The sequence below is a fragment of the Oncorhynchus nerka genome, linkage group LG3, assembly GCF_034236695.1.
Source record: "Oncorhynchus nerka isolate Pitt River linkage group LG3, Oner_Uvic_2.0, whole genome shotgun sequence".
In the NCBI taxonomy this organism is placed as follows: Eukaryota; Metazoa; Chordata; class Actinopteri; order Salmoniformes; family Salmonidae; genus Oncorhynchus; species Oncorhynchus nerka.
Window position 1 is genome coordinate 35,797,575 of NC_088398.1, and position 20,351 is coordinate 35,817,925.

General features: G+C 40.5%; 1 protein-coding gene across 2 annotated transcripts; it reads left to right on the forward strand.

Moving 5' to 3' along the window:
• The first annotated feature begins 3,777 nt into the window (after nt 1–3,777).
• On the forward strand, nt 3,778–18,752 carry LOC115107393 (calcium-binding protein 39-like). Of its 2 annotated transcripts, none has more exons than XM_029630796.2 (8): nt 3,778–3,990; nt 8,225–8,400; nt 8,704–8,868; nt 9,103–9,221; nt 12,623–12,791; nt 14,549–14,674; nt 14,850–14,993; nt 15,346–18,752. In XM_029630796.2, exons 2-8 carry the CDS (start codon nt 8,284–8,286, stop codon nt 15,535–15,537), a joined length of 1,032 nt encoding a protein of 343 aa, XP_029486656.2. In that variant the 5' UTR covers nt 3,778–3,990; nt 8,225–8,283; the 3' UTR covers nt 15,538–18,752. The 2 variants fall into 2 exon arrangements, with proteins under 2 accessions (XP_029486656.2, XP_029486663.2); XM_029630803.2 differs by having other exon boundaries at nt 8,261–8,400.
• Nucleotides 18,753–20,351: the final 1,599 nt, after the last annotated feature.

The window sequence follows — 20,351 nt, forward strand, 5'->3', positions numbered from 1 at the left end:
AAAATCACAAATGAAATATATTGAGACACAGCTTAGCCTTTTGTTAATCACACGGTCATCTCAGATTTTCAAAATATGCTTTACAGCCAACGCTAGACAAGCATTTGTGTAAGTTTATCATAGCCTAGCATAGCATTATGCCCTGCTAGCAGCAGGCAACATTTTCACAAAAATAAGAAAAGCAATCAAATTAAATCATTTACCTCTGAAGAACTTCGGATGTTTTCACTCAGGAGACTCCCAGTTAGATAGCAAATGTTCCTTTTTTCCAAAAATATTATTTTTGTAGGCGAAATAGCTCCCGTTTGTTCTTCACATTTGGCTGAGAAATCGACCGGAAAATGCGGTCACTACAACACCGAATTGTTTTCCAAATTAGCTCCATAATATCGACAGAAACATGGCAAACGTTGTTAAGAATCAATCCTCAAGGTGTTTTTCACATATCTATTTGATAATATATCCGTCGGACAATTGGTTTCTCATTAGAAGCGATTGGAATAATGGCTACCTCAGTACTTTACGCAAGATTTTCTGCGGGAGCCATCATGTGACCACTTGCTCAATGTGGTCCCTTACGGTTATTCTTCAACATAAATGCGTAAAAAGACGTCACAATGCTGTAGAGACCTTGGGGAATACGTAGAAAGCGTAAGCTCATTTGTAGCCCATTCACAGCCATATAAGGAGTCATTGGCATGCAGAGCTTTCAAAATATGGGGCACTTCCTGGTTGGATTTTTATCTGGGTTTCGCCTGTAACATCAGTTCTGTTGCACTCACAGACAATATCTTTGCAGTTTTGGAAACATCAAAGTGTTTTCTATCCAAAGCTGTCAATTATATGCATAGTCGAGCATCTTGTCGTGACAAAATATCCCGTTTAAAACGGGAACGTTTTTTATCCAAAAATGAAAATACTGCCCCCTAGTTACAAAAGGTTAATAAAAATATTTAATTTTCATGAAATCACAAGTGCAATATAGCAAAACACAGTTTAGCTTGTTGTTAATCCACCTGGCGTGTCAGATGTCAAAAAAGCTTTTCGGCGAAAGCGTACCAAGCGTTTATGTAAGGACATCTCTCTCAGCAGACAAAACATTACAAACAGCTAGCAGACAAAACATTACAAACAGCTAGCAGCAAAGTAGATTGGTCACGAAAGTCAGAAAAGCAATAAAATGAATCGCTTACCTTTGATGATCTTCGGATGTTTGCACTCACAAGACTCCTAGTTACACAATCAATATTCCTTTTGTTCCATAAAGATTATTTTTATATCCAAAAATAACTCAATTTGGTTGGCGCGTTATGTGCAGAAATCCACAGGCTTGAGCGGTCACGACGGGACAGACGAAAATTCCAAATAGTATCCGTAAAGTTTGTAGAAACATGTCAAACATTTTTTTATAATCAATCCTCAGATTGTTTTTACAATAAATAAACAATAATATTTCAACAGGACTGTAGCTTCTTCAATAGGAGAGAGAGAGAAAATGTCTGCTCCACTCTGTTGGCGCATGCAAAACACTGCTGGCACCCAGCCATCCACTGACGCTCATTTTTCAGAATAAAAGCCTGAAAATATGTCTAAAGTCTGTGTACACCATGTGGAAGCCATAGGAAAAGGAATATGGTTGATATCCCTTTAAATGGAGGGAAGGCATGCAATGGAACAGAGAGCTTTCAGGAAAAAAACAGTACTTCCTGGTTGGATTTTCCTCAGGTTATCGCCTGCAATATCAGTTCTGATACTCACAGACAATATTTTGACAGTTTTGGAAACTTTAGAGTGTTTTCTATCCTAATCTGACAATTATATGCATATTCTAGATTCTGGGCCTGAGAAATAGGCAGTTTCATTTGGGTACGTTTTTCATCCAAACATCAAAATACTGCCCCCTACACTCAGCAAGTTGTGGCTAGTGATACATTTTTTACATCAAGAGACTACAACTTTCCAACTTCAGGATGGATCCTGCTGGCATGCACATTGCCTCAGAAAAGTCCATTCGCCAGTGGGGGATCCTTCCCTGACCCGTCAGTCCACAACTCACCATGGGCAGGAACAAGTTCAAGGGGCTCATGCACCTCCACCCCTTCACCAGGCTCAGTTCAGGGCCCTTCCACCAGTCAGGCCTCAAATGCCTGCAGTTCCCCTGCCACCAGCCACACCTTTGAACACTGGGAGACCCCAACGGGTCATAGCTCTTCCCTCGTGGTTTAAAGAATATGTGAACTAGAGCAGGAGGGTTGGGGGTGTTGTGCTCAGTAATATGGTGTCGTAGCTTAGTTGAATATTGAATACTGTTGCTTTAAGAATGTATCAAGTACGTTGTGTGTAGACGGAGATGTGATGATTGGATGAGTGAGTGGTCAACTTCTGAAGTAAAGACATTCAGTTTAATTGCACAACAAGCCTCCTTGCAGTTGTAACAGAGACAGCACCTGGGTATATGCTCCTAAGAACCAATGAGGAGATGGGAGAGGCCGGACTTGCAGCGCGTTGGGCGTCACAAATAGAACCAATTTCTATTTTAGCGCCTGGCAACGCAGACACTCGCTGATGTGTGCGCAGTGTGGGTGCAATGATTGAATAACATGCATGCGTACATTTATTTTGCAATACTCGCGCACGTGATGCAAGCGGTGTGGTCAGCATACACCACTAAACTATGCACGCACATTTTGGTACAAATAATGTACAAAGTTAGCACTGATGCCATCGAACAAATAATATTATGCTCTCTATGAGGCCTACAACAAATAGCTCTCATATCTCGCATCAACACCATCGGTTCTACAGATAGGCCTAGTCTGTTAGTATGAAGGTGGCATAATATGGAAGTATTTGATTTCTGAAATATTTTGGATCAAGCCAGGACTAGGCTTGCACATTTTGGGGAATATTCAAAGGTGGAAACTTTCCGTGGGAATTAACTGGAATATATGGAAATTATCGGGAATTAATGGAAATATATGCAAATGATTAATTAATACCATTTAAATGTAGATGGTTTTGCATTGGATATATTTACCATATCATATGAAGACAGAAACCTAAACCTTTTAACCTTATAAGTAGACATAATTGCAAATGATTAAATCATTCCAATATACATTTTTTTTAACTATTTAGTTGCGAATTGAACTTTAATTAAATTGAGTTGACTCTTCACACAGGATGATTTCACTGAACAACAGAAGAAAGAGAATATTGAATGAGCCCCAATGATCCATCGCATCTGTCAAGGTATTCGTCGTCAGAAGATGAGGAATCATCGGACCAAAGCGCAGTGTGGTAAGTGTTCATGCTTTCTTTATTAAAACTGAACACTAATAACAAAAAGAATAACCGAAACAGTCCTGTAAGGAGCAAACACTAAACAGAAATTAACTAGCCACAAAAACCCCTGTGGGACAAAGCTACCTAAGTATGGTTCCAAATCAGAGACAATGATAGACAGCTGTCCCTGACTATTTTGTTCTATTTAAGTACCTTAAAGGTCTACTGTTAGATGTAGTATTTTGATGAGCATTTCAAATAAGTTTCCAAGTTGATTGAAACCGGTACACAGGGTTTGCTACAATGTACCCTCAAATAGCTACATCTGTTACTGTAATCTGTAGAAATTATATTTTTAATAGATTTAATCATAATGTATCAATGCAACATTGTTGCAATTTTTGAGTTCAGGGGCGGGGATTAGGGCCGTGTCGTTCCATCATTTAAAGTTTGATTGGTTTAAAAATGATGTCAATCGAACATCTCAAACGTAACATACCCGCCCTGTTCTCCAGAACGAGGAGTTAGGGGAAATTAAGTTGTTTGACATCAACTAGCCAGTAGAAATACTTTTTAGATCACGTGAAAATAATTTTGCACGATAGTGATGAAGTTCGTTAATAGGTGTGGTGTATAGGGTTAGTATAAGTATTACACTTCCCAAAGGATATTTTGTAAACATTTCGAAGTTACCTTCTAAGCTTGGTGAGTTAAAAAAGCTACTGTAGCGTGCTAAACGAGCTAGCTAGCTAGCCAGCTGTGAGTTTGCTAATCGTTCGTTGTTTTTAACTAATAGCTACATTTGGCTTGCTACTAAGATAGCTAACAACTTTCTGGAAATTGTATATGACTGTGTTCTCGTGGTTATTTAGTGTGTTGTCGCAATTTGATTTAGCCAGCCAAGTTAGCGAGACAAGATGAACATTTGTCTGGCTAGCTAGCTAGCTGTCAGTGTCCTACAGGTTCATGCACAATGTCAACAAACTAAGCTATCTAGCAAGCCAAAATAAAAGGAGCTAGATAATCAATCATCAGTTCTAACTAATCCTCAACGAACTCATTGCCACGGTCTAACTGAAAGGTAGCATACAATAATAGCGATTTAATCAGCACGTTTGAGTGACATCCGGATATTACTTCGGAAAATCACCAGTAACTCATAAAAGAGTTTACCATTTGGCTATGGGTGGGGATGGCCCAATACAGATAAACACCTAGCTAACTTCCTAACATGTAGCTCCCAGGGACCCTGCATTAGATTTGACCCAGTTGATTTCTATGATCTGATCATTCTGTTTTCTATTGTCTGACCACAAATATTTTTATTTTACCTTTTATTTAACCAGGTAGGCCAGTTGAAAACAAGTTATGATTTACAATTGTGACCTGGCCAAGATAAAGCAAAGCAGTGGGACAAAAACAACACAGAGTTGTAAACAAACGTACAGTCAATAACAATAGAAAAATCTATGTACAGTGTGTTCAAATGTAGAAGATTAGGGAGGTAAGGCAATACATAGGCCATAGAGGTGAAATAATTACAATTTAGCATTAACGCTGGAGTGACCGATGTGCAGATGATGATGTGCAAGTAGAGATACTGGGGTGCAAAAGACCAAAAAGATAAATAACAGGTGTAGCTGTCAATGTAGCCTACAGCTTAGGCTAATTATGGTGATGAGCAAATATGCCATTGTCAGGACATGATTTGATTTGTTAGTTACCATCAGAGCCATATATGAATACACTACATGACCAAAAGTATGTGGACACCTGCTCATTGAACATCTCATTCCAAAATTCTGGGCATTAATATAGAGTTGCCCCCCCCCCCCCCCTTTGCTGCTATAACAGCCTTCACTCTCCTTGGAAGGCTTTCCACTAGATGTTGGAACATTGCTCTGTGCAGGCCAGTCAAGTTCTTCCCCACCGATCTCAACAAACCATTTTCTGTATGGACCTCGCTTTGTGCATGGGGGCATTGTCATGCTGAAACAGGAAAGGGCCTTCCCCAAACTGTTGCCACAAAGTTGGAAGCAAAGAATTGTTTAGAATGTATGCTGTAGTGTTAAAATTTCCCTTCACTGGAAATAAGGGGCCTAGCCCAAACCATAAACAGCCCCAGACCATTATTCCTCCTCCACCAAACTTTACAGTTGGCACTGCATTGGGGCAGGTAGCGATCTACTGGCATCTGTCAAACCTAGATTAGTCTGTCGAACTGCCCGATGATGAATCACGCTTCACCACTCTAGAGAACGTGTTTCCACTGCTCCAGAGTATTTGTATTTATTAAGGAACCCCATTAGCTGTTACTCTTCCTAGGGTCCAGCAACATTAAGGCAGTTATTTACAATTCAAAATATTAGATGACATTTCATAACACTTTTCACAACACATTAAGTATGTTCCCTCAGGCCACTTCTCTACTATCACATATCTACAATACAAAATCCATGTGTACTTGTCTGTAGAGTGTGTCTTATCGTGTGTGTCTCTTCACAGTCCCCCCTGTTCCATAAGTAAAAAAAATATATATATCTGATTCTACTGCATCAGTTACAAAAACAAGTAGTCAAATGGTGGTGAGCTTTACACCACTCCAGCCACTCTTGGCATTGCACATGGTGATCTTAGGCTTGTGTGCAGCTGCTCAGCCATGGAAACTCATTTCATGAAGCTCCCGACAAGAAGTTATTGTGCTGACGTTGCTTCCAGAGGCAGTTTGGAACTCTGGTATTGAGTGTTGCAAACGAGGACAGATGATTTTTACTCGCTTCAGCACTCGGCGGTCTCTTTCTGTGAGCTTATGTGGCCTAATCACTTCACGGTTGAGCTGTTGTTGCTCCAAAACGTTTCTACTTCACAATAACAGCACTTACAGTGGACCAGGGAAGCTCTAGCAGGGCATCAATTTGAAGAATTGAAAAAGCCGAATCCACTCATTTGAAGATGTGTCCACATACTTTTTGTTTGTGTATGTACAGTTGAAGTCGGAAGTTTACATACACCTTAGCCAAATACATGTAAACTCAGTTTTTCACAATTCCTGACATTTAATCCTAGTAAAAATTCACTGTTTTAGGTCAGTTAGAAGCACCACTATTTTAAGAAAGTGAAATGTCAGAATAATAGTAGAATGATTTATTTCAGCATTTATTTATTTCATCACATTCCCAGTGGGTCAGAAGTTTACATACATACACTCAATTAGTATTTGATAGCATTCCCTTTAAATTGTTTAACTTGGGTCAAACGTTTCGGGTAACTTTCCACAAGCTTCCCACAATAAATTGGGGACAGCGGAGTCAATCACCACCTTCCGGAGACACCTGAAACCCCACCTCTTTCAGGAATACCTAGGATAGGATAAAGTAATCCTTCTCACCCCCCCCCTTAAAAGATTTAGATGCACTATTGTAAAGTGGCTGTTCCACTGGATGTCATAAGGTGAATGCACCAATTTGTAAGTCGCTCTGGATAAGAGCGTCTGCTAAATGACTTAAATGTAAATGTAATTTTGGCCCTTTCCTCCTGACAGAGCTGATGTAACGGAGTCAGGTTTGTAGGCCTCCTTGCTCGCACATGCTTTTTCAGTTCTGCCCACAAATGTTCTATAGGATGAGGTCAGGACTTTGTGATGACTTCAATACCTTGACTTTGTTGTCCTTAAGCCATTTTGCCTAGACTTTGGAAGTATGCTTGGGGTCATTGTCCATTTGGAAGACCCATTTGCGACCAAGCTTTAACTTCCTGACTGATGCCTTGAGACGTTGCTTCAATATATCCACATCATTTTCCTCCTCATGATGCCATCTATTTTGTGAAGTGCACCAGTCCCTCCTGCATCAAAGCACCCCCACAACATGATGCTGCCATCCCGGTTGGGGTGGTATTCTTTGGCTTGCAAAGCCTCCCCCTTTTCCCTCCAAACATAAAGATGGTCATTATGGCCAAACAGTTCTATTTTTGTTTCATCAGACCAGAGGACATTTCTCCAAAAAGTACGATCTTTGTCCCCATGTGGGGTTGAAAATCGTAGTCTGGCAGTTCTGGAGCAGTGGCTTCTTCCTTGCTGAGCGGCCTTTCAGGTTATGTTGATATAGGACTTGTTTTACTGTGGATATTGATACTTTTGTATCGGTTTTCTCCAGCATCTTCACAAGGTCCTTTTCTGTTGTTCTGCGATTGATTTTCACTTTTCCACCAAAGTACTTTAATTTCTAGGAGACAGAGCGCGTCTCCTTCTTGAGCAGTATGACAGCTGCTTGGTCCCATGGTGTTTATACTTGCGTACTATTGTTTGTACAGATGAACATTGTACCTTCAGGTATTTGGAAATTGCTCCCAATGATGAACCAGTCTTGTGGAGGTCTACAAAATAAACAATTCTGAGGTCTTGGCTGAATTCTTTTGATTTCCCCATGATGTCAAGCAAAGAGGCACTGAGTTTGAAGGTGGGCCTTGAAATACATCTACAGGTACACCTCCAATTGACTGAAATTATGTCAGTAAGCCTCTCAGAAGCTTGTAAAGCCAAGACATCGTTTTCTGGAATTATCCAATCTATTTAAAGGCACAGTCAACTTAGTGTATGTACACTTCTGACCCACTAGAATTGTGATACAGTGAAATAATCTGTAAACAATTGTTGGAACAATTACTTGTGTCACGCACAAAGTAGATGTCCTAACCGACTTGCCAAAACTAGTTTGTTAACAAGAAATTTGTGGAGTGGTTGAAAAATGATTTTTAATGACTCCAACCTAAGTGTATGTAAACTTCCAACTTCGACTGTATGTGTGGCTCTGGTTACCATAGTGTACTGTAATGTGCATTTTTCAGTGACTGCATAGGCCATGATCTCAGTCAGATCATGTGTGCTGCAGTTTGTTTACGTAATAGCTCATCATTTGTCTGCAATACATTTTATCCAAAGGGAAAGCGGTGCATTTTTTTCCCGTTCTACATCCAGACTCAACTCATCACCATCTCATCATGCCTTTCCCCTTCGGGAAGTCTCAGAAGAGCCCAGCAGAGATTGTGAAGAGTCTGAAGGAGAACGTGGCTTACTTGGAAAAGCTGGATGCGGCAGAAAGCAAAAAATGTGAAAAGGTCAGGTGGTACTTGTGGACTGCTGTTTTGAGAGCACGCTAGAAATTGTCTTTTGGCCTTTGTTAGTTAAAGTTGGTCTCTAACGTTTGAGCATCAAGACAGCAGCATCATATAGAAATGGCGTGAGAGTTATTGGATGCGTCTGAAATGGCACCCTAATCCCTATATAGTGCATTACTTTTGACCAGAGCCATATATGGGGTTTGGTTAATAGTGCTCTACATTATAGGGAATAGGGTGCCATTTCAGATGCAGCCCCTGATTTTAACTAAGTGCTGTTCCCTCATATCTTCTTGTCACCAGGTTGCAGAAGAGGTGTCGAAGAACCTGTCATCTCTGAAAGAGGTGCTGTGTGGTACAGGGGACAAGGAGCCCCAAACGGAGGCAGTTGCCCAACTGGCCCAGGAGCTCTACAACACCAACCTCCTTATTGCTCTCATTGCAAACCTGCAAAGGATTGATTTCGAGGTGGGGAAATGTTCTACCCATTAGTTTTGTGTGTGGGGGAAATATATTCAGGATACAACGGTAGTCCATAGTGGATGTATGAATCAATACAGAAGAGGGAGGAGCATAAAGCACTGGGGAGTGACTGTTCTGTGGGCCTCTCATTCCTTTATCTCAGTATTTTTTAAACATGCGCATAGGGTATCACCCTCCTATTCTTCAGTGATTGTAATATTTATCATCATCGTCCACCAGGGAAAGAAGGATGTGGTCCAGCTGTTCAGCAACATTGTACGGCGTCAGATTGGCACCCGTACGCCCACTGTTGAGTATATCTCCTCACACCCACAGATCCTCTTCATGCTGCTGAAAGGGTGAGTCTCAAAGCTGCCCATTTGCCATCTGTTAGATCAGTAGACATGATAAGCAAGAGGCATCTATTTATCTATTTTAGTTAGGTTTGTCCCCATTTTCATTGCCTTTTTAGGCATTTAACTCCCCTGTTTGTTCATTTACAGACAGGGCTGTTGCGGTGACCGAGTTACCGCGGACCGGCTGTCATGAGTCGTGACCACAGTAAATTTCCACGTGACCGTTGTCACAGTAATCTCCTCTTATGCACTCTGGACATGCGTTGGTAGTACCCAACTCGCTCACGACCATCAGGTCGCTAATGGCCTGGTACTCTGCTCTCTATTTTCCCTCTAACCACTGATATTAATAGAAATGCAATCGAAAATTATATCAAAACTCACCTCACTGTGATCGATCAATTTGAGGAAAGAGGTTCAACGGCAGGTTGGAACTGAGCCAATTCTGTCGAATCAAAAGAATTTGCAAAAAACAATCCGATTTCGACAGAAATATGGCTGAGACGCAAAGAAAGTTCAAGGAGAGGGGCTACAAGATTAATCAGATTAATATTGCCATTGAGAAAATTCAAAACGAGACATGACCTTTTTCAAGGTCAGTCTCGCAAAAAGACTCATTCTTGCGTTCTAACTACCCGCTAATCAAAGTGCTCTGAACAAATTAAGGGAATTGTTCACAAACATTGGCACATCCTAAAATCCGATGATAGTCTCTGTAATGTGTTTTCGGACCTCCCCTTGGTCGTATTCTCGCGGGGCAGAAATCTCAGAGACCAATTGGTAAACTCTGATTTACCACCCCAAGATATTCCTGAACAATGTCTATTTGCGCCCCTACTGGATGGAAATTATAAATGTAATGGCACTTATAAATGTAGATCCTTCAAACACCCACAAACAGGGAAATCGATCCCAATAAAAGTTATTACGTGCTCCACTAAGGCAGTTATTTATCTTATAACTTGTCCTTGTGGTAAAAATTATGTAGGTAAAACAAAGCGCGAATTAAAAGTACGTATCTCAGAGCATCGTAGCACCATTAGGTGTAAAAACTTTACTTATCCAGTTGCGGCCCACTTGGAGGCAGGCCACTCGATTTCGTCTCTGCGTTATATTGGCATCGAACATGTCACCGTCCCTAGGAGAGGGGGTGACCTTGATAATTTATTGTTAAAACGAGAGGCTGCCTGGATCTTTAATTGAAAGACCCTTGCGTCCTTCGGTCTCAACGTAGACTTTGATCTGAAGCCATTCTTGTGATTATTGTGACTTTGCCATTGTAATTGTTTGTAAACTTGTATAGTCAAATTAATCTATGATCATATGCTATTCATTTGTTGTTTGTATGCTGTTCTTTGTATGACATTTTAATATTTGATTATTAACCAATGATATTAGGCCACTCTTGGCCATGATTACAGACACCTGTGTCTTTTGACACTATATAAACGAGTCATCCCGCAGTGTTTGAGCATAACCTGATGAAGACAGCTTGGCTGTCGAAACGTTGGTAATTACATTTTTGCATCTGAGCTCCTAGAGTGTGCGGCTCTCTTTTATTTTCATGGAACTGAGTGGAAAACATTGGTCGTTGTGGATGTTTTTTCAAAGCTGAACACAACAAAATGGACAGCGCTTTCTAAGGTGATGATTCATTCAGAACGACAATATTATTAGAGCTTACGCATAGGCCTATAGAAGAGCCCAAGCTAAAAAATAAATAACTGAATGATAAATGATTTGGCCTTTATATGTATATTACGCACAGCATAAAATATAAAGATTTAATCAGTCTTTTTTACATAATTGGTCTAGCCTATACTAAAAAAATTAACAAATACTAGTAATCGCCTTTGAGTGTGCACTGGATAATGCATACATGATGGACTGGTTAACGTATGCTACGCTCCAAACTTTCTATCAATGAGTTTGGGAGAGAACGTATAGGCCTAGGCAATGCTATTGGTTCAGAGTTAGCCTAGAATTTATAGTGAATTCAATTTTGAATAGCCTTGTAATAGGGCATTAAATAAAATAACAATTTAGGCTGACATTACTTTTAGCTACAGAATATCTCACCACTTTGCGTTTCCTTTTTCTCCTTCATTCCTTTCTCAAGTATGCAGAGAGGGGGGCTTTCAACAGTTTAATTAAATATGTTTAGTTGTGAACCTATTACTATCGATGTTCCTAAACAGATTTCATTTAAGTTTCCCAAATTAAGCACGGGGTTGCAGGAACAGGGTTGGAGAGCAGGGTAGCCTAGTGGTTAGAGCGTTGGACTAGTAACCGGAAGGTTGCAAGTTCAAATCCCCGAGCTGACAAGGTTCAAATCTGTCGTTCTGCCCCTGAACAGGCAGTTAACCCACTGTTCCTAGGCCGTCATTGAAAATAAGAATTCGTTCTTAACTGACTTGCCTAGTTAAATAAAGGTAAAATTAAAATTTCAAAAATTAAATGTGATACAGCGCAGCAAGAGGCCGCATGCTCCTCAAACAGTGGTTGATGCGTGGAGTGAAATGCGTTCTTATAAGCCCAGACATTTCTATATGCAATCCTGTGAAAGCAGAGTTTTGATGGTTGCCACTAAAAAGAGGATCCCAGCTGCAACTATATTTATTTCTCAGCTGCTCATATTAAGCACATGCCCGCTCTAAAACCGGAGTAGACTACCCAGCATGATTGGAAAAACGAGTGCAAACTTTTTTTGTGAGTTTCTCACATCATAAATAGGCTATAGTTGCATCATGCAGCCCATATTTGTTTTGATTTCTATCTTTCATAACTAAAGTTGCCAAATAACTCTAAATCTAGTCTATAGGACTTTTTTTCTTCAAATGATCACTTTTATGCTCAACATTAGCCTCTTCATTTGTGCACTCACTCCGGAATGGGAAAAATATCCTTTCTATTTTATTAATTTAAGTAAATTATATTCTTCTTAATATAAAATAATGGCACTTATTAGCACATTGCGTCTGCTAAATGAAATAGCCTATGGAATGGTGCATAGCCAGATAACATACAGTTGGCCAACTCATTCTGTTCTTCTGAAATACATTTTCTTCATATAATGTTCCTTTATTTATTTTAGGCAGGTTTAATGCATTTGTGATGGTGTATATAAAATGGATTTATTAGACTTCAACATTTTTTTTAATGTTCCAAATGCTTGTGTGCTTGGAGGCCTGGAGATGCTAAACATGTTTGTTAATTAACGATCAATTGCCGTGCGACCAGCAGTCAATTTCATGACAGTCATCTGACAAAATTTCATGACCTCCACATCCCTATTTACAGACCCACGTGCATACAATCGCAACAGATCCTAAATGAATAATCACCAACAAAACACACCCATGTAGTAGTGTTGAGCACTACTGACATGAATCCCACCTTTGCAGGTACGAGAGTGCAGAAGTGGCTCTGAACTGTGGGATGATGCTAAGGGAGTGCCTGCGTCATGAGCCCCTGGCGCGCAGCGTTCTTTTCTCTGAAGACTTCTACTGCTTCTTCCGCTATGTAGAGCTGTCCACCTTTGACATCGCCTCAGATGCTTTCGCTTCATTCAAGGTACACTGCTGCTTTTCACTTCTTTATGGCCTATGTGCTTACTATAACTAAGCCTTGTCCGAGCCAGAAAGGCTCCTGCCCTATGTCCAACCTCCTGTATCGTGAGGCAGCTTGATGCACAAGTACAGTGGGGCAAAAAAATATTTAGTCAGTCACCAATTGTGCAAGTTCTCACTTAAAACGATGATAGAGGCCTGTAATTTTCATCATAGGTACACTTCAACTATGACAGACAAAATGAGAAAAAAAATCCAGAAAATCACATTGTAGGATTTTTAATGAATTTATTTGCAAATTATGGTGGAAAATAAGTATTTGGTCAATAACAAAAGTTTGTCTCAATACTTTGTTACATACCCTTTGTTGGCAATGACAGAGGTCAAACGTTTTCTGTAAGTCTTCACAAGGTTTTCACACACTGTTGCTGGTATTTTGGCCCATTCCTCCATGCAGATCTCCTCTAGAGCAGTGATGTTTTGGGGCTGTTGCTGGGCAACACAGACTTTCAATTCCCTCCAAAGATATTCTATGGGGTTGAGATCTGGAGACTGGCTAGGCCACTCCAGGACCTTGAAATGCTTCTTACGAAGCCACTCCTTCGTTGCTCGGGCGGTGTGTTTGGGATCATAGTCATGCTGAAAGACCCAGTCCCGTTTCATCTTCAATGCCCTTACTGATGGAAGGAGGTTTTCACTCAAAATCTCACGATACATGGAACCATTCATTCTTTCCTTTACACGGATCAGTCATCCTGGTCCCTTTGCAGAAAAACAGCCCCAAAGCATGATTGTTTCCACCCCAATGCTTCACAGTAGGTATGGTGTTCTTTGGATGCAACTCAGCATTCTTTGTCCTCCAAACACGACGAGTTGAGTTTTTACCAAAAAGTTATATTTTGGTTTCATCTGACCATATGACATTCTCCCAAGCTTCTTCTGGATCATCCAAATGCTCTCTAGCAAACTTCAGATGGGCCTGGACACGTCTGGCACTGCAGGATTTGAGTCCCTGGCGGCGTAGTGTGTTACTGATGGTAGGCTTTGTTACTTTGGTCCCAGCTCTCTGCTGGTCATTCACTAGGTCCCCCCGTGTGGTTCTGGGATTTTTGCTCACCGTTCTTGTGATAATTTTGACCCCACGGGGTGAGATCTTGCGTGGAGCCCCAGATCGAGGGAGATTATCAGTGGTCTTGTATGTCTTCCATTTCCTAATAATTGCTCCCACAGTTGATTTCTTCAAACCAAGCTGCTTACCTATTGCAGATTCAGTCTTCCCAGCCAGGTCTACAATTTTGTTTCTGGTGTCCTTTGATAGCTCTTTGGTCTTGGCCATAGTGGAGTTTGGAGTGTGACTGTTTGAGGTTGTGGACAGGTGCCATTAATACATGTAACGAGTGGAGGACAGAGGAGCCTCTTAAAGAAGAGGTCTGTGAGAGCCAGAAATCTTGCTTGTTTGTAGGTGACCAAATATTTATTTTCCACCATAATTTGCAAATAAAATCATTAAAAATCCTACAATGTGATTTTCTGGAGAAAAAAAATCTAATTTTGTCTGTCATAGTTGAAGTGTACCTATGATGAAAATTACAGGCCTCTCTCATCTTTTTAAATGGGAGATCTTGCACAATTGGTGGCTGACTAAATACTTTTTTGCCCCACTGTACATCCCCTGGACAGGACGTTAGCACTCGTGTCCTTAGTATGATCTGTTATTTCTTTATCTAATATCCTGTTCTTTTCTCTCAAATGTGTTTCTAGGATCTTCTCACGAGACATAAGATTATGTGCGCCGATTTTCTGGAGACCAATTATGACAGGGTGTTTACAGAATATGAGAAGCTACTGCATTCTGAGAATTATGTCACCAAACGGCAGTCCCTGAAGGTACTCTATATCACGTTTGATGCTTCATGGTATCACTTTGTCATAAAACCCAACATTTTAAAGTTTTGACCTCCCATGTGACTCAATTATTTATTCTGTTACTGACATATCTTACTAACTTATCCTAAAAGCAATGATGACCCTCCTTTATATTACTAACCAAACTGTTTTGTAGCTCCTGGGAGAGCTTCTTCTGGACAGACATAACTTCACTGTGATGACCAAGTACATCAGTCGTGCAGAGAACTTGAAGATGATGATGAACATGCTGCGAGACAACAGTCGCAACATCCAGTTTGAGGCCTTCCATGTCTTCAAGGTGTGTAGAAATATTTTATTAAGGGATCGGCCAAGGCTGAGGGTACAGATTCTGGCCTCATTCTCTGCTTGTCCTACTTTCCACCGTTTTGGGTTACTTGACCTAAAATACATGTTATTCACATTTTCATCCCCTAATCTATCATTCTCAGTCTTTATAGAGGATGTAGAAATATTAATGTTGCCTTTAAAAGTTAGTTATAACTTCATACTGTTGTATTATTCTAAATAAATGATACCATTAACATATACTAAGGTATACATTTACCAGTTAACCAACTAGAATAGATGTCAGGCTATGGCACTCACGCTGTAGCACTATTCAATTCAAAGACTGTCCGCTCTGGTGCTAGGTGTTTGTGGCCAACCCCAACAAGACTCAGCCTGTGCTGGACATTCTGCTGAAGAACCAGGCCAAGCTGGTGGACTTCCTGAGCCACTTCCAGACAGATCGCTCTGAGGACGAACAGTTCTGTGATGAGAAGAACTACCTGATCAAGCAGATCCGCGACCTGAAGAGGCCCCCGCCACCAGAGGAGGCGTGAGGGGACAGGCAGGGGGACGCCAGTTCAGAGGTAGAGAGTGAGAATGATGGTGAGAGCGAGCGAGGGAGTCATGCTTGACTAGAATCTATTACTCTTCCCTTCTCTTAACTTCAAACATAGGAAAAATATATTGTACAAACTCCCTCCTCATCCCTTTTTAAGTTTCTAATGCTCATGTGGGAACGGAGGTAATTTTTAAGGCACACACAACAAGAGTGACCCAAGAACAGTTATTTAAACCCAAGAACAGCTATTTCAACCAATTCGTATGAATCAATGCACTTTGTCAGATGATGTTATATTGGACCTTAAACACGCCATTATTCTCTTAAGCACAGTAGCACACCTGAGCAATTTCCTGGGAAATTAGGATACGTGGTCAACACAAAACGGAATAAACTCTTGACAACAGGCAAAGTCTCACCAAACTTTACAGGAAATGTGAAATGGATTTGCAAGCTTTTAAAAGGCGATGTCCTATATGATATTTTAGGACCTAGAATTTTTAAATCAAGATATTATTTTGCTGGCGTTATTCTATAATAGTTAACATTTTATTTTGTAACTATCTTGATTCTAACACCACACTTAACAAATTCCATAATATCTTGGTTTATTGCTTTATTTAAGAGATCTTTCATTGATCTGGGACTTTTAATATGTGGATGACCTTAGTGGTATTATTCTTTGCTTGGGATAGACACTTAGGTTGAAGTAGGTCTTTAGTTGATAACTACGTAATTATCTTCAGTCCAGCTCCTAACAGCATACAAAGTGACAATAGAAAGCTCAAAGATGCGAGTCCTCTGCATCAGTTGTCCTAATAGAATCCATCAGAGATGGCAGTAAAAAAAAAATGAAACATGAATCGTGAACATTTGTGAGGTAGGAGCCAGGCTAGTAGGAGCCAGGCTAGTAGGAGCCAGGCTAGTAGGAGCCAGGCTAGTAGGAGCCAGGCTGGTAGGAGCCAGGCTGGTAGGAGCCAGGCTATAGTAGACTAAAATAGACTGTCAGATAACGCTGCAGGGTGACCATAGGCAGCCATCCATTCTTTACTCTGATTGATCCCAATGATGGCACTCTCTTTTTTCCCTGCCCAGATGCTCGCTAGTTTTCATATGCAGTTAGGAACTGGTGTGAGATAGGAAGATGTTTTTTCTTTCAGAAATGATCACTTAATAATATTGCTTTGCAGACAACTGATAAGATGTATCCTCCCAATAATATTACTAACACGTATCTTATCGGACAACAATAATGCAACACAAAAGTAACACTGTAATGTTGCAGTGCAACAGAATCTGCCCGAGCTCTGATACTCCTAAGATGCTAGTAAGCGTGGGCTTCCATGAGCTGCATGCTGTGTTTCAGGCCTCACTCTCATGCAGTTAGATGCACTTTTCAGGAAGCCATTGCAGAGGCCTGTGATTGGACCCTTTTTTTCAATTTTCGCCTAAAATGACATACCCAAATCTAACCGCCTGTAGCGCATGACCTGAAGCAAGGATATGCATATTCTTGATACCATTTGAAAGGAAACACTTTGAAGTTTGTGGAAATGTGAAATTAATGTAGGAGAATAACACATTTAGATCTGGTAGAAGATAATACAAAGAAAAAAAACATGCGTTTTTGTTCCATCTTCGAAATGCAAGAGAAAGGCCATAATGTACTATTCCAGGTTAGGCACAATTTAGATTTGGCCACTAGATGGCAGCAGTGTATGTGCAAAATTTTAGACTGATTCAATGAAACATTGCATTTCTGTTCAAAATGTTGTATCAAGACTGCCCAAATGTGCCTAATTGGTTTATTAATACATTTTCAAGTTCATAACTGTGCACTCTCCTCAAACAATAGCATGGTATTCATTCAAGAATTTCAAGCTTTCTGCCCATATCCGATATGTCTACTGTATGTCCTGGGAAATCTTCTTGTTACTTACAACCTCATGCTAATCACATTAGCCTACGTTAGCACAACCGTCCCGTGGTGGTGGTGGTGGGGGGCACTGATCCCGTAGAAGTTATACACATTAAATGTTCCACATAATGACCTGCATTGTCAAACTTGAAGCCAATTGGGATGATTTATGTTGAATCCAAAGCACCAAATTGGCCACATTCTCTTAATGGGTGTTCGACTCTATCAATAATTACTTTGTAAATTTCCCAGATGAACAAAAAAAAGAGTATCTTGAAATGACAGCATTTTTACCTTACCTGGTGTCACTTAAATTGCATAAAACAGATTACAAAAATATATGGTGTCTGTTTTGCACAATTCTTGTATATACCTCATGGGGTTTTGAGTTCATAAGTGCTGTGTTCTCTACTTTCCTTGACAAGATATTTGATTTGATATTTTGGATAAACCGCATTGGTTTGTATTATGCATGCTAAATAAATCTATGTTTTTGTTTGAACTTAAGCAGGGAGTGGGACCTGGTTTTCTCTTAGGGGAAAGACTTCAACTAAATGTATTTGTTGGGTGCCTCATGTCAATTCATAATGAATTACAGGATTGGCCCCACAAAAGTATGAATGTTGCCTTACTTTCAGAATTTTTATTTGATTGTTAAGACCATGTATGTGCTCAATTTTCTTAACCAAAGGTAATTTGAGGTGGAAAATAATGCATTTCAAGTCCCAAACATAACGCCAACTTCACAGGCCCAGATAAAATTCATTTTAATTGGTAAATAATTAACTGCAAATGTGATAAACCATGAATGGAATACTTCTGGACTAGAGACGGTATTCTAGGACTTTTGGAAAAAGTGCAGTTTAGTACTACTGTAGGCTTAATCTGGGTCACTATAATCAGCCAACATACTATTATTTATTGGAATTTCAGATCACCTGTTTTGTGGTACACCAAGCATTAATCAAAATGTTTTATCACAACTTCAAACTGAATAATTTCTTAGAGGAAATCAAATATAAAGCTAAATGTTTCAGATCATTTTCAGACCTCTGGTTACTTGGCTAGTATAACAACTCAATGGCAATATACAATTATCAAGGCTAAATAATTGTTGGGTGATTCAGAATTTTCATTTTGAACTTTAAAATGTTTATGCTTTACGTTTTTCACTCTGTTTCCCATAGGCTTTGTGTATCTGATGTATTTTTACTGTGGGAAAGATTAAATGTGTACATAGCTTTATTTTAAAAGGTGAATGTGTGGAAACATTAAAAAAATGTAAGACTCCACTTTGTGTTTTTATTACAAGGTCTCCTCTAGGTCTCTCTGTAGAGCTATAGCATGCTCCAACAGAGTCCTCCTGCCTCTATATTTTAATTGTCAGCTGATTTCCAAGCCTCTTTATATCCAATGTTAGTCTCATTCTCTCTCCTGGCTTCCTGCGCTTCTTTCAACACTTTCTTTTCAGTTTCTCACATAGCATCCTCTTCTCCATGGTGTCTTTGGAAAAACTCCCTAGAAAGACCAAAACCTAGGAAGACCCAGTCCTCTTCTGGCTGTGCCGGGTGGAGATTATAACAGAACATGGCCAATATGTTCAAATGTTCATAAATGACCAGCTTGGTCAAGTAATAATAATCACAGTAGTTGTTGAGGGTGCAACAAGTCAGCACCTCAGGAGTAAATGTCAGTTTGCTTTTCATAGCCAATCATTAAGAGTATCTCTACTGCTCCTGCTGTCTCGAGAGTTGAAAACAGCAGGTCTGGGACAGGTAGCACGTCCGGTGAACAGGTCAGGGTTCCATAGCCGCAGGCAGAACAGTTGAAACTGGAGCAGCAGCACTGCCAGTTGGACTGGGGACAGCAAGGAATCATCATGCCAGGTAGTCCTGAGGCATGGTCCTAGGGCTCAGGTCCTCCGAGAGAGAATTAGAGAGTATACTTAAATTCACACAGGACACCGGATAAGACCGGAGAAGTACTCCAGATATAACAAACTGACCCTCGTTTCCCGACACATGAACTACTGCAGCATAAATACAGGAGGGGTCAGGAGACACTGTGGCCCCATCCGATGATACCCCCGGACAGGGCCAAACAGGAAGGATATAACCCCACCCACTTTGCCAAAGCACAGCCCCCACACCACTAGAGGGATATCTTCAACCACCAACTTACCATCCTGAGACAAGGCCGAGTATAGCCCACGAAGATCTCCGCCACGGCACAACCCAAAGGGGGGCGCCAACCCAGACAGGAAGATCACATCAGTGACTCAACCTACTCAAGTGACGCACCCCTCCTAGGGACGGCATGGAAGAGCACAAGTAAGCCAGTCACTCAGCCCCTGTAATAGGGTTAGAGGCAGAGAATCCCAGTGGAGAGAGGGGAACCAACCCCTATATTTGCATTTTTTTGTTGGGGCAAACCTGTTTTTAGAGTACTTAACAATGCACTTGGTGGACTTGGTATGATGGACTCACTGATGGTTGAAGATGATGAGCGATCGGCAAAGGCAATCAACAACGCTCTAATCACAGTCAGACGACAGTTGAAACTTGAGTGGACTTATGGAAAGGCTCTAAGACTATAGATACAAATAATATATGTATTTTTTTCCCCAGAACATTAACCATGTGTGTTCTCTTGTCTTGTACTGTTCTGTATTTGTTTCGAACCAATGATTCGGCTGACAAACAAAGAACCTTGCAGGCCCAGGCATGGATCAAAGCTGGCGAGACATTCAATGAGATATGCTGTACCCTATGTCAGAGAGGTGTTTTTGGGACCACATCGTGTCTATTGTCCTGCTTAATAGCCCTTGTGGAAAAACAAGTGTTTGAAATATTTTTTTCCACTTGCCTCATTCATTTTTGCAGTAATGCTGC